Source organism: Herpailurus yagouaroundi, unplaced genomic scaffold (genome assembly GCF_014898765.1).
Source record: "Herpailurus yagouaroundi ecotype Mexico unplaced genomic scaffold, PumYag 194, whole genome shotgun sequence".
In the NCBI taxonomy this organism is placed as follows: Eukaryota; Metazoa; Chordata; class Mammalia; order Carnivora; family Felidae; genus Herpailurus; species Herpailurus yagouaroundi.
Genome location: NW_024412425.1, coordinates 2,423,855 through 2,437,190, shown reverse-complemented (window position 1 = coordinate 2,437,190; position 13,336 = coordinate 2,423,855). Strand labels below are relative to the sequence as shown.

The following is a 13,336-nucleotide window of genomic DNA, read 5'->3' as shown; positions in this document are numbered from 1 at the left end:
CCTCCCTCATCTCCCAAACCCCAAAGTACACAGATCTAGCCACGAACCACAAACACCTAAGAACATACAGCCCCAGACGGTCCCCCAAATCCCTGTACTACCTACCTCACTGTCCTCTCCCTCAACCTGGGGTTGTCGTGTCGCAGCTGCCCCCAAACCAAAATACCCGGCGAGATTTGTCCCTTAAATCCAAGGACCCCTGGCTTCTGCCCCCCAACCCACCAGCCCACCAACCTGGGAACACAAAGTCGTAGCCATCCTCCACATCTCAACAGAACCAAGAAGATCCTATATCATCCCTCAGACCTCGCGAGCGCCGAACGTTTTTCGTTCGTCCTTCGCACGACCCGAGTACTCTCGGCTATTCCTGCCGCCATCAGCGCCCCCGTAAGATTGGGGGACTCACCTCTCCAGGTATCCGCCTGGAGGTCTTGGGCACGGAGACCGCCACTAGACTTTCACGGGGCGCGTCTCCCGGAACCAGCCCTGCCCACACGCACCGCGGAATAAGACCCAGCGGCTGGGGCCGCGGTGCACGGAGGTGCGCGGGTCCGGCGGCTGGACCACATCTCCCAGAAGCCCCCGCGCAGGCCGGGGGCGCGCAGGGAGCCCCTCCCGGAGACCCGGGCAGACCCGTGCGGGTGAACGCAGAGTCTCAGCCGGGGACATCCCCTTTGGCAGGGCTGGCCCCGCAAACACAAAAACGGACACGTGCCTCCGCCGTCTGCAATCAGGTATAAAAAATAGCAGTAATTACTGTATCCAGAGATAGCTGTATATAAGCTTATATCCTTTATATGAATATTTATGTCATCTTAACCTGCTTTTTAAATCAAAAATAGGGGCGCCTGGGTGGCGCAGTCGGTTAAGCGTCCGACTTCAGCCAGGTCACGATCTCGCGGTCCGTGAGTTCGAGCCCCGCGTCGGGCTCTGGGCTGATGGCTCAGAGCCTGGAGCCTGTTTCCGATTCTGTGTCTTTCTCTCTCTCTGCCCCTCCTCCGTTCATGCTCTGTCTCTCTCTGTCCCAAAAATAAATAAACGTTGAAAAAAAAATTTAAATCAAAAATATATTGAACATTAAGTGTTCTTCCGCAGTATTTTGTAAATTCTACATGCCGCTTATGTAATTGTCTTATCTTCTTGTCATTAGGTTTTTTCAAATTACCGGTATTACAGCCACCATAACGTGTGTTTGGCAGAGCTCAAAGGCAGGCACGGGAGTGGGAAAACTTTATAGTTGAAAAGAGAAGGCTTCAGGAATACATTGATTGGTTATTGGTATAGAGAAGCTGGAGGTGACTAATGAGAAGCAGTCCATTTTATATGACTGGTTTGAAGATAGAATTTGGCTTTCTGTGGTTGGTCCTGAACTGGATGCAGAGACAGAGGGGAAAAAAAAAAAAAATTAGGGAAGCTAGCAGTCATTGTCCAAATCCTGGATGTTGTGGGCTGATTGCTGCCAAGGTCGTCGGTTGGTTTCCTGTTGGAAACTGGTTGGCTGCTGCAGAGTTTGTAGGTCAGAATTCTGTTTTATAGACGATCTGTTTGTATATATCCACTCTGTCAAGTTTAATGGTTCCAAACAACAGCACTCATTTATTATCTTTCATGGTTTCTCTCGATCAGAAATTCTAGAACAATCTGGCTGGACAGTTTGTGCTGGAATTTTTCATGATAGCTGTGCACAGTTCCGGGAGCCACTGGGGGCTGGCTGGGCATCTCTCTTATTTCATGTAATCTCTGGGGTTCTATGTGGTCTTTCTGTGTGGGCTACTTTGGGCTTCTTAACAGCATGGTAGCCTTAGACATCTTACATTACACCTCAAGGTTCTAAAGGCAAGAGTCCCAAGAAAGATCCAGATGGAAGCTGTATCACTTTTTACGCCTAGCCTCAAAATCACATAGCATCATTAACACTGTGCTCATGATTTAAAAGGCCTATCCAGATTCAGTGGAAAGGGAAAGTGCCTCTACTTCCTTACGGGAAAGTGGCAAGGTTCTGGAAGACCATCTGACACGAAAAATATAGTTGTGGTCATTTTTGGAAAATGCAATTTGCCAGGCGCCTGGGTTAAGCGTCCGACTTTGGCCCAGGTCATGATCTCGTGCTTCGTGGGTTGGAGCCCTTGTTGGGCTCTGTGCTGACAGCTCAGAGCCTGGGGCTTGCTTCGGATTCTGTGTCTCCCTCTCTGCCCTTCTCTGGCTCGTGCTCTGCCTCTCTCTCCCTCAAAATAAATAAACATAAAAAAATGAAGAAAAAGAAAGAAAATGCAATTTACCATAAACTACAAACAGAAGCAGAGGAATAAGTCTTAATTTTCACTGAAGACTGAACATTTATTTATATCACTGAGCTGAAACCGTTTGTAGTAGGTAGGAGTGATTAAAAAAAAAATCATGACCTCTAAATAAAATTTTCAGCAGGATTAGGGAAAATCTAGCTCCACCTAACATATTTAAAGTGACAATGAGAGATAAAAATGAAGCTGTTTTCTTTTAACTCTCCTTGAGTATTGCTTGATCAACTTGATGATTACATAAAAATAGATCCATTGATACATAAGAGATAGAAAAAGAAATTATAAATAGCCTATAAAATTGTAACCAAAGTATTACCAGGTGATTTGGGTTTTTCCCTTTTGCCTAAGCATGCATCACTTAAGCATGCTTGTTACTACTTCTGGTACTATCCATATAAAAGATGATTTTGCTTTGTTTTAGTTGTTAATAGCTCTTCCCAGATTCATTTATTTAAAGAGGTGAAGAAGTGGCTCATTCTTTCTTTAAAAAAATGTTTATTGATTGATTGATTGATTGATTGATTTTGAGAGGGGGGAGGGGTAGAGAGAGAGAGGGAGAGAGAATCCCAAGCAGGCTCTGCGCTGTCAACTTGGAGCCTGATGTGGGGCTAGATCCCATGAACCGTAAGACCTGAGCTGAAGTCAAGAGCCAGATGCTTAACCAACTGAGCCATCCAGCATCCCTGAAGTAGCTCATTCTTAAAAATTATTTTTCCTTGGGCAAAAGTAAAAGCTTGCTATTCTTAAAAATAGCTTTCATGGGGTACCTGGGGGGGGGGCTCAGTCAGTAAAGCGCCCAACTTTGGCCCCGGTCATGATCTCACAGCTCGTGGGTTCAAGCCCTGCTTCAGGCTCTGTGCTGACAGCTTAGAGCCTGGAGCCTGCTTCCGATTCTCTGTCTCCCTCTGTGCCCCTCCTCCACTCATGCTTTGTCTGTCTCTCTCTCTCTCAAAAATAAATAAACATTGCAAATTAAATAAATAAGTAAAAGCAGCTTTTGTAATTTGAATGGTTTTTCATTGTGCTCATTAGTTCTCAATATTTTTAAAAAAACTGTGTTTCTAAGCATTTGGGTGTGTGTTAACATTCTGTCTAAAAGTTAACTCCCACGTCCTTCAAACTGTGTCGTGGGTGCGCTGGGTGTTCATGTTGTCACTTTCTCACATCTCTTTTTCATGGTGGTCTTTTTTCTTCTTTTGATTGAGCCCAGTTAGCCATAATACCCTAATTGTGAAGAATAATCTTTGTTGATAATTATCACTTTGGACCTAATATAATCAGAAATATGACAATAGCAATAGCAATAGTGTTTTTTTCCCCACAAATTCCAATACTGTCTGCATAGTTGCCAAGAATTATAAGGTTATAGTTTTTCTTTCTTTAATGTTTATTTATTTTGAGAGAAAGAAAGAGAGATAGAGCGTGAGTGGAGGAAGGGCAGAGAGAGAGGGAGACAGAGGATCTGAAGCAGGCTCTGTGCTGACAGCAGAGTCCCCCGTGAAAGGCTGGAACTCACCCTTGAGATCATGACCTGAGCTGAATTCGGATGCTTAACTGACTGAGCCACCCAGGTGCTCAAGGTTATAGTTTTACTTGCAAGCAGAATGAGGTTTTCTTTTCAGAATTCTCACGAGCCATCACTACTGTATTCTAGTGACATTTTCCATACATTGCATTAGATACAGTTGTTTCTGCATGTTTTTGTTTTATATCATTGGTTGCACTACAAGCCACTTAATGGTATCATTTTCATGTATAATCTCCGCAAGTACTTAAAGCAAATTATTACATGTTTCAAGTAGTACTTATACATGTCTGATAGTTGAGCAATAGTTGGAAACCCATAGTTTATTTCTTTTAGCTTCAATTTAATATTCTATTTTCTCAATATATTTCAGTTTATGTGTTCATTATGATACCAGAATATATATACATTTTTCCATTTTGTGCTCCTACAAATAGAATATTTTGGGGTACAAACATTTAAAATTGTATTAATTAATGAGAAGTTTCTTCCCAGTGTGCTTGCATAGATTCACACTCCCACCAGTATGAATGTATGAGTTCCTACTTCCCAACTTTTCAGTTCCGGAAGATTTTACCTCCCTATGTCAGTCTGCCATTTCTACATAATAATCTGCCCTTAAGTTCTGGTGTAAAACAAGTATTTATATTCACACGTGTGGAGTTTGGTTGGGAGACCGCTTTTCTAGGCTGGGTTAAGCTGAGGTGACTTGACAGGCAGCTGTCCTTGTCCTAGGATAGTGGGGTAACCATACATTTGATGGTGACCACTTCCTTGAGACCATTCCACCAGATGGTACAGAGTGATTCAAACTCATCCCATTCTGTCATGTCTCCTAAATTAGGAAAGAACAAATTCAGGCCTTTGCCTTGTCCACCTGAGAGAGAAATATGAGAACTATGAGCAGTGGTAGCATGCCCAAAGCAGAGGGCTCTATGAAGCTCAGAGGGAGAAAAGTATATTTAGTTTAGGGCAAAGTCATCCTGGTTTATCTGAAAGTCTTGTGTTCCATGAAATCCCTCATCCTGGGAAAACCAGCAGGGTTGATCACTCTAGATTAATCCTTGGTTTGATAGGAAACCCTCCCAGAAGGAACCATCTTTGAGATAAAGCTGGTTAAAGCAGTCAAGTCAATTCAGATGTGCATTGATAATACTGACTTGCACCAACTGTTATCAGAATCAATGTGGTGGGATCTTGGTCTTCTGTGTTTCATCCTAATTGGAGTGAGGGATAATATCAATATGCTGTGATAAAGAGCCGCCTCCTTGGTAGAAAGGACAGCTTTGGAAAGGGAAATGAATAACCACGAACACATAGTGAGGATAAATACAACATGTGCTAGTGATGGTGTCCAAGGGAGACATGAGCGGTTGAACACAGGAGAGTGTGAAGAAGGACTGCTATAACAAAATGAGTTTAGTAACAAGCGGAATTGGAAGTGTTTTGTAGCTGACTGAAAAAAAAAAAATTGACAATGTTTATTCCTTGCTTAGGAAATTCCTTGCTTAGGAAAGTGCTTAGACTCTTGAGATAGAAAATAGTCTTACAAACATAGATTTTTCTTTGTCCTTATTGTGGGTACTTCACCAATCAATTCTCTGCAGTTTTATTATGCCTTCAATTTAAATTTTGTTGAATTCATAACAAAACATATCCCTTTACCATTTGCTCAGCATTTTTAGTTACATCGATTCACCCATCTTCATGACCACTCTATGAGGCAGAAGGTATGGTTATGTTATATACACTTTAAGCCAGAATATACAACAGCCCAAAGAGGTTTAATGTTGCCAAAGACAATATCATTGTTAACTTAGCTGCTTAGTACCTGGAACCTCCTGGAAAACATTATTTTGAAGAACTTGCAGAACTGAGAACCAGACAAGAATTCAGACTGGTAGTATAGGGCATAATTATCCTATCCTTGTTTAAATGAACCTCTGTAGGTGTATGTAACCCTGGGAAATAAATTATTTTATTATTTTATTTTATTATTTTTTAGTTTTTTATTTAATTAATCTCTATACTCAGTGTGGGGTGTGAGCAGGGGAGAGAAAGAATCTTAAGTAGGCTCCACGCTCAGCACAGAGCCCAACATGGGGCTTGATCCCAGGACCCTGGGATCATAACCTGAACTGAAATCAAGAGTCAGATGCTCAACTGACTGAGCTCTCTAGGCACTCCTAAGCTAATTCTTGGTGACAAATATAAATGGGATGTTTTTATTCTCTTTTTACTCATGAGGAAAATAAGACCTTTAGAACAACATTTAAATGCTTCAGGACACATCACCAAAAGTGATGGTTATTGAATAAGTTTAATGTACATATGGGGTGATTAGGTTGAAATGCTGAATGTTTTACTTTAGTATGTACTGTTTTGAATCATTGTATAGGAGAAAAAAAAGTGTCAGGAGTCATCAGTTGCAAAAATGCTTAGTTTCGTAAATAAACCCTTGTTTCACCAAGAAGATAAAATAGTTTAATCAAATGGATGGCCTTAATTTAGTTATCTTACAATAACAAGAGAAAACACTAATATAAATAATGTCAGGGAGTCTTCTAAGTATTCCATGTATATTAACTCTTTTAATCCTTGCTACAACCCTATGAAGTATATTCTGTCATTACCCTCATATTCAATATCAATAAACTGAGGTTACAGATAGGTAATTTGCCCAACCCACAAAGTTACAAAGTGGTAAAGCAAGAATTTGAACCTAGACATTTCTGACGTGAGTGTCCATGTTATTGTTTTTCCTCACAGCTTTATTGTGATATAACTGACATATAACATTGTGTAACCTTAAGGTGTAAAATGTGGTGATTAGACACATGTATATGTTGCAAAAAATGATTAGCACAATATGGTTAGGTAACACATTCATCACGTAATTACCATTTGTGTGTATGTGTGCGTGAACATTTGACATCTACTCTCTTAGCATATAGTCCCATGCTATACATCAGATCCCCAGAATTAATCCCTCTTAAAACTGGAAGTTTGTACCCTTTGACCAACATCTCCCTGTTTTCCCCACCTTTCCAGTGTCCCATGTTCTTAATCTCTACAATACCCTGCCTCTGAGCCAATTAAGAAAATTTTCCCGTTTCTAATACAATAACCTTGGATGGGTAGGCCTTAGGAGACCCAAGTGGCAAACAAAGGGGGATTTTTTTTTTTTTCAATAAAAAAACAGAGAAGAGTCCTAGAAATTTACCCAGATGGTTGCAGTTAATATTCTCCCAACAGTTCTGAGGATGCCCTGGGACCATTTCCATTCCCCTGACTTTCTACTAGAAAGTAGCATGGAGCAGAAGGGGTTCCATTCTGCCAGTCTAGAGTCCACCAGCTGCCTGTCACAGCCATCAGCCTCCCTGAAGGGGATTTGTGGCTGTTGCCAGGAGCTTCTCTGGGCCTGAGTGACTTCAAGCCATGGTGATAAACCTTGGGGAAACCAAGACTGCAATTCTCTCCAGCCCAACACAGCAGAATCCTGTGACTCCCCGGAGGCTGGGATTGATGTGTACAACTCCCTGGACTGGAACTAAAAGGAGCATTCACATCCACTTTCTGAGTAACTTATGCTGTTGTTTCCCAAGAGGTGTTCTCCACTGTTCATTTTTGGGTCTTTCATCCTTCGTGCCAAGGGTTTCCTATCCCATCACCTCCCTCAAGAAGAGTTTAAAACGACTTCACAACAACCGAAGCTCCATCTCTCAAAACATGGATGAGGATGCCTGGGTAGTGAGTCAGTTAAGCGTCCGACTTCAGCTCAGGTCACGATCTCGCAGTCTGTGAGTTCAAGCCCCACGTCGGGTTCTGTGCTGACAGCTCAGAGCCTGGATCCTGCTTCGGATTCTGTGTCTCCCTCTCTCTGCCCCTCCCCTGCTTATGCTCTGTCTCTCTCTGTCTCAAAAATAAATAAAAATATTTTTTAAAATATTTTTAAAAAAACATGGATGATTTTGTTCGCGCCCATAGCTTCTGTCAACATCTAGGGTTCAAACTTCTGACACTAATCAGGATACTTCTAGAGAATCTGGGGATCAGTCCACCCTGGGACCTTTCAAGCCTGTCCAGGTAGACATCACGCAGACACTGCCCACCCAGCCCAGTGAGAGCACTGTGCATGCATGCGGGCTGCCCACATGCGTGCACAAGTCAGTGGGTCTGCTGGGGAGCCTGCTCTGAGGCTGCCACGTACTCTGGCTTGCGAAGACATCCTGGCCGGGGCATCCTGAGGGGAGGCTGTGCACAAAGCAACAGCCCTGATAGTCTTCAGCTCCCCAGTGATGGTGGCACTTGTCTGGGAGCAGGAGCCCCAGCTGCCTGTGCGAGGATGGAAAGGCTGAGACCAGAGCTGCTCCGCCAAGGCTGAAAACTGGGGGTAAAATGTATTTGTATAAGAACATGAAACATCGAGAGACCATCCTCTCTCTTACCGCTTGCAACCTTTGGTTTGGTTTGTTTTTGCTTTTCTTTGTTTTGTTTGCATGAGAGAGGCCCCCTTGGGTGTATGTTTTTGAGGACAGCATTACTCTTGCTTCCGGTACCAGCAGTTTATGACCACATGTTGTGATCAGTGTAATAAATGGGGACAAAAAATTTAAAAATAAGACTTTTAGAGTGGTCTGGGATTGGCACTGACTCTTCTTTTTTTAATTTTTTTTTTTTTTACTTTTTAAATAATTTTTAAGCTTTTTATTTCATAATGATTATAGACTCACAGGAAGTTGCAAAAATAGTACATTCAGTCCTGAACCTTTCACCCAACTTCCCCAGAAGTGATACTGCGGTACGATATCAAAACTAGGAAATTGATCTTGTACAATTCTGTTAACCAGGCCACACACCCTACTCCCCATTGTCATCAATTTGTACATTTGCTCATGTGTGTATGTGTGCGTTTGCAGATTCCTGTAACTACCGCCACAATCAGGAGATAGAACTGTTCCATAGCCACAAAGGGACTCCCTCCGCCACGCCTTAATAGCCAGACCCATTCAACCCCATCCAGGTTCCTGTCCCCTGAGAACTGCTTATCTGTTCTCTGTCACTAGAGTTTTGTCATTTTGAAGATGACAAATGGAAGCACACAAAATTTACCTTTTGGTATTGGCTTTTTTTTCCTCCATTAAGCGTAATGTCCTTAAGTCCCATCCAAGTTGTTGCACATATCCATAGCTAACTCCTTTTTATTAATGGGTATTATTCTATTGTACATATGTGATCTGTGTTTTCTTAGAGTCTGTGTTTGTCTATTTGGCATCTATTCTTCACAGGATTAATTGCATTAACTATATTTTCTTATTTTCTATATTATTGATGGTCTGGCATTTGGGAGCCTTATAGACCTAGCGAGAGATTCCCTCCTAGGGCTAACCAATTCTTAGAGAAAGCAAGGGGCTTAGTCAGAAGCATGTCTTGTATATACAAACCAACCAAACCAGAGTCTATAGACCCCAACCATCTCCTTATCTAACTACACAAAGTCAATATTTCCTCTAACCTAAATCATCCCAGGACCAGGTACCAGGCAACTAAAGACCACTGCTGTGTTAAAATTGAACTGGGTAAAATTTAAAGATCTTACTGGCTTGGGGCACCTAGGTGGCTTAGTCGGTTAAGTGTCTGACTCTTGGTTTCGGCTCAGGTCATGATCTCACGGTTCATGAGCTTGAGCCCCATGTCACGATCTCCAATGACAGTATGGAGCCTGCTTGGAATTCTCTCTCCCTCTCTCTGCCCCTCTCCTGCTCATGCTCTCTCTCTCTCTCTCTCTCTCTCTCTCTCTCTCTCTCTCTCTCAAAATAAATAAATAAACAAAACAAAACAAAAAAAAGACTTTACTGGCTTTATTCAATATTCATTAATCAGGCAGCATTCAACCTAGCAGGTAAAAAGGGGCTCCAAAGAGCCATACATAGCAAGAGATTTTATAGGCAGAAGGGAGCAGGAACAGGTAAGTTGTACTTGGCAAAAAAATCAAAGTAGTTATTGCAAAGTTACTTTCCTTTAAGGCATAGCGGGAGTCCATCGAGCAGATTACCTAATTAGTGCTGATCAGGCGATTCCTGAATAACTGGTTTAAGATTCCATTTCTGGGAGAGCCACACACCTACCAGGATGGCTAAAATATTGTGACAACAGCAAATAGGGGTGAGGATGTGAAGAACTGGATCACCCATATATTGTGGTACATATAGTAATACAGCAAGCACATCCACTGTTGAAAATAGTTTGGCAGTTTCTTATAAAACTCAAAATGCACTTACCATGTGATTCAGCAGTGGAACTCTTGTACATTTATCCCAGAGAAATGAAAACTGTGTTCACACAAAATCTGCACACAAATGTTCGTATTAGCTTTATTCATTATATCCACAACTTGGAAATCATTCAAATATCCTTAAGTGGAAGAATAGTTTTGTTAGGCTGGCTGGTGATGCATGTGGCAAAGAATTGCACAAAGAGTGGAGCAAAAAGCAGGACGGAGTTTATTCACTGTCCAAGGGAGGAGAGGGGTCAGACATCAAGAGAAATGTCAGCCCCGAGTTTCTGTCAGTCTGGGCCTTTGAAGGGGTTTTGAAGGATGTGAGAGGGTTAAAGCTGTGCCCATGGAAGGATGTGGGGAGCAGGTGGGTCGACTGGTAGAGCAGAAGGTGGCAGGTTTTTGAGGGACTCTGTTTGAGGCCTGCCAGGGATGTGGGTTGTGGTCAGGCTAGAGAAGAGTATGTTTATTATTTTTTTAATGTTTATTTTTCAGAGAGAGAGAGAGAGAGAGAGAGAGAGAAACAGAGTGTGAGCGGGGGAAGGGCAGAGAGAGACACAGAATCTGAAGCAGGCTCCAGGCTCCGAGCTGTCAGCACAGAGCTCGACATGGGGCTTGAACCCATGAATCGCGAGATCGTACCTGAGCCAAGGTCAGACGCTTAACTGACTGAGCCACCAAGGTGTCCCTAGAGAAGAATATGTTTAGTAGTTGGGGTCTACTTTCCAAGAGTATAGGGGACTGTGACATAGAAAAACAGAGTTAGGACCAAGTGTAGACACCTGTGAGTTTTGCCTATAAGCATGGCTGCAGGGGGAGGGGTGCTTTGTTGTTTGTTTGTTTGTTTTCAATATATGAAATTTATTGTCAAATTGGTTTCCATACAACACCCAGTGCTCATCCCAAAAGGTGCCCTCCTCAATAAGGGGGAGGGGTGCTTTGAATAGATTCCTTTCAGTTTTTAAAGTTGTAGCACATTAAAATAAAAACATAAAAAATTGTGGCACATTCACACCATGGAATACTACTCAACAATAAAAAGGAACAAACCACTGGTACATGCAACAACTTGGATGATTTCAAGGCAATTAGGCTGAGAAAAAAGGGGGGAAAAGCCACTCATGAGAGGTTACATATGTTTGCCTCCATTTATATAGCATTCTTGAAATTTTAAAAATTATTAAAATGGTAAACATTAATATAAGTTGCCACAGCTTAAGGATGTGGGAAGGGGTGACATGGCTATAAAGTGGTAACATGAGGTAGCCTTGTGGTGATGAAACAGTTTTGTGTATTCTGGTGGTGGCTACATGAAACTTACACATGACAAAACTATATAGAATGGTTACATACAGAAATAACTGCATATAAAACTGGTGAAATCTTTTTTTGATATTGTACTATAGTTACGCAAAATATATACCATTGAGGGTAACTGAGTGCCAAGTACATGGGACCTCCTTCTACGATTATAAAGAAAATTATTACCATTGAACTTATAAAATTATTTGAATTAAATGATAATCAAAATAAAACATAAGAAACAAGATGAGGTAAAACTTATAGGAAATTTATAGTCACAAATAAACACATTAGAAAAGAAGAAATGGGGAAAATCAATGAAATTCACCTCAATTCCTTAAATTACATTAAATTAAACCCAAAGATGAATAAGAAAATTAGAAATGATTAAATAAAATAGAATACAGTCACATAATAGAGCCTATCAAGAGAGCAAGCTCTTTCCACTATCTTGGAACTTGTGGAGGCCTGCTGGGAACAGGACTCCTGAAACGACAAATATGTCTGGAAGGCTGTGGTCCAAAGCCATTTTTGCTGGCTATAAGCGGGGTCTCCGGAACCAGAGAGAGCACACAGCTCTTCTTAAAATTGAAGGTGTTGATTATGCTCGAGATGAAACTGAATTCTTTCTAGGCAAGAGATGTGCTTATGTGTACAAAGCAAAGAACAACACAGTGACTCCTGGTGGCAAACCGAATGAAACCAGAGTAATCCGGGGAAAAGTAACTCGTGCTCAAGGAAACAGTGGCATGGTTTGCACCAAATTCCGAAGGAACCTTCCTGCTAAAGCCATTGGCATTGGAATCCTTGTGATGCTGTACCCCTCAAGGATTTAAACTAACTGAAAAGTAAATAAATAAAGGTGTAGATTTGTTTTCTTGTAAAAAAAAAAAAAGTCATTCCTTCAAAAGACTTCGAAAGTGGTTTGTTAACCACTGCAAAAACTAATCAAGTGGAAAAGACAAGGCACAAATAACCAAGAGCAGGAGTAGAATGCACAATATAATACAGATTTCAAAAAGAGTAAGACTATACCTATTGATCTAAGGGACGTACAAGATAGGCTATTGCTTGAGCAAACAAAGTTAGAGAACCAATGCAGAGCTTGGTGCCATTTATTTATTTAAGTAATCCCTACACCCAATGTGGGGCTCAAACTCATGACCCCCGAGATCAAGAGTCCAGTGCTCTAACTGACTAAGCCAGCCAGGTGCCCCTAGCTTGGTGCCATTTAAAAACTTGAACAAGGACAAATCAAATCTAACGTGTAATGTTGATATGAGCAAGGAAAAAGGTATGAAAAGATAAATAAGCTTTGTTGAAGTTACAGATAGGTCTGAAAGAATTGAAGCGGGGCATGATATTTATTTATATGTCTTTTCATTGTTGTTTACTAGTTGTGAAAATATATTACTGCTGTAATTTTGGTAGAGGAACATAATAAAAGACATATTAAAAATATGTACATTCGAGGAAAAGAAAAGTTCAATTTTGGATAGCTCCTATTCAAATTTTCAAGTAGAAGTGGAAACAAAGCCAGAGCTGAAATTCCAGATACTTCTGTCTTTTTAAAGTCTTCAGGTGTTTTTCTTCCTTAGAATATAACTGCTGATTTTTTCAAACATTTGTAACGATGCAATTTAATGTATTATCATTTTTCCTGTAGAAATTACCATAATTCCCAAATATCATGTTCAAGAAAATCTCTCTCACAGCATCTGGCTGGACAGAAAGTTATAGAGGAAGGAAAGACTTATGACACCTTTGGTGAGGGACATTTCCTTTTGCAGAGCAGGACCAGTCTCTCGGACAAACCAGGGCCTGGTATTAGAGCCCTGGAAAAACCTCTAATGCCAGATACTTAGCTAGCTACCTACAGCAATCTCCTAAACTTTATCCTATTTATGCATTTTAGTCAAGTAAATCCTTCCC

General features: G+C 41.3%; 2 protein-coding genes across 1 annotated transcript; one reads left to right on the top strand and one right to left on the bottom strand.

The window, feature by feature from the left end:
• The window catches only part of ZNF383 (zinc finger protein 383), a 101,127-nt gene that overhangs the window by 58,575 nt on the left and 29,216 nt on the right, over nucleotides 1-13,336 (bottom strand).
• LOC121011381 (60S ribosomal protein L35a-like) lies at nucleotides 11,848-12,285 on the top strand. The gene has a single exon (XM_040445784.1). It carries the CDS (start codon nucleotides 11,905-11,907, stop codon nucleotides 12,238-12,240), a length of 336 nt encoding a protein of 111 aa, XP_040301718.1. The 5' UTR covers nucleotides 11,848-11,904; the 3' UTR covers nucleotides 12,241-12,285.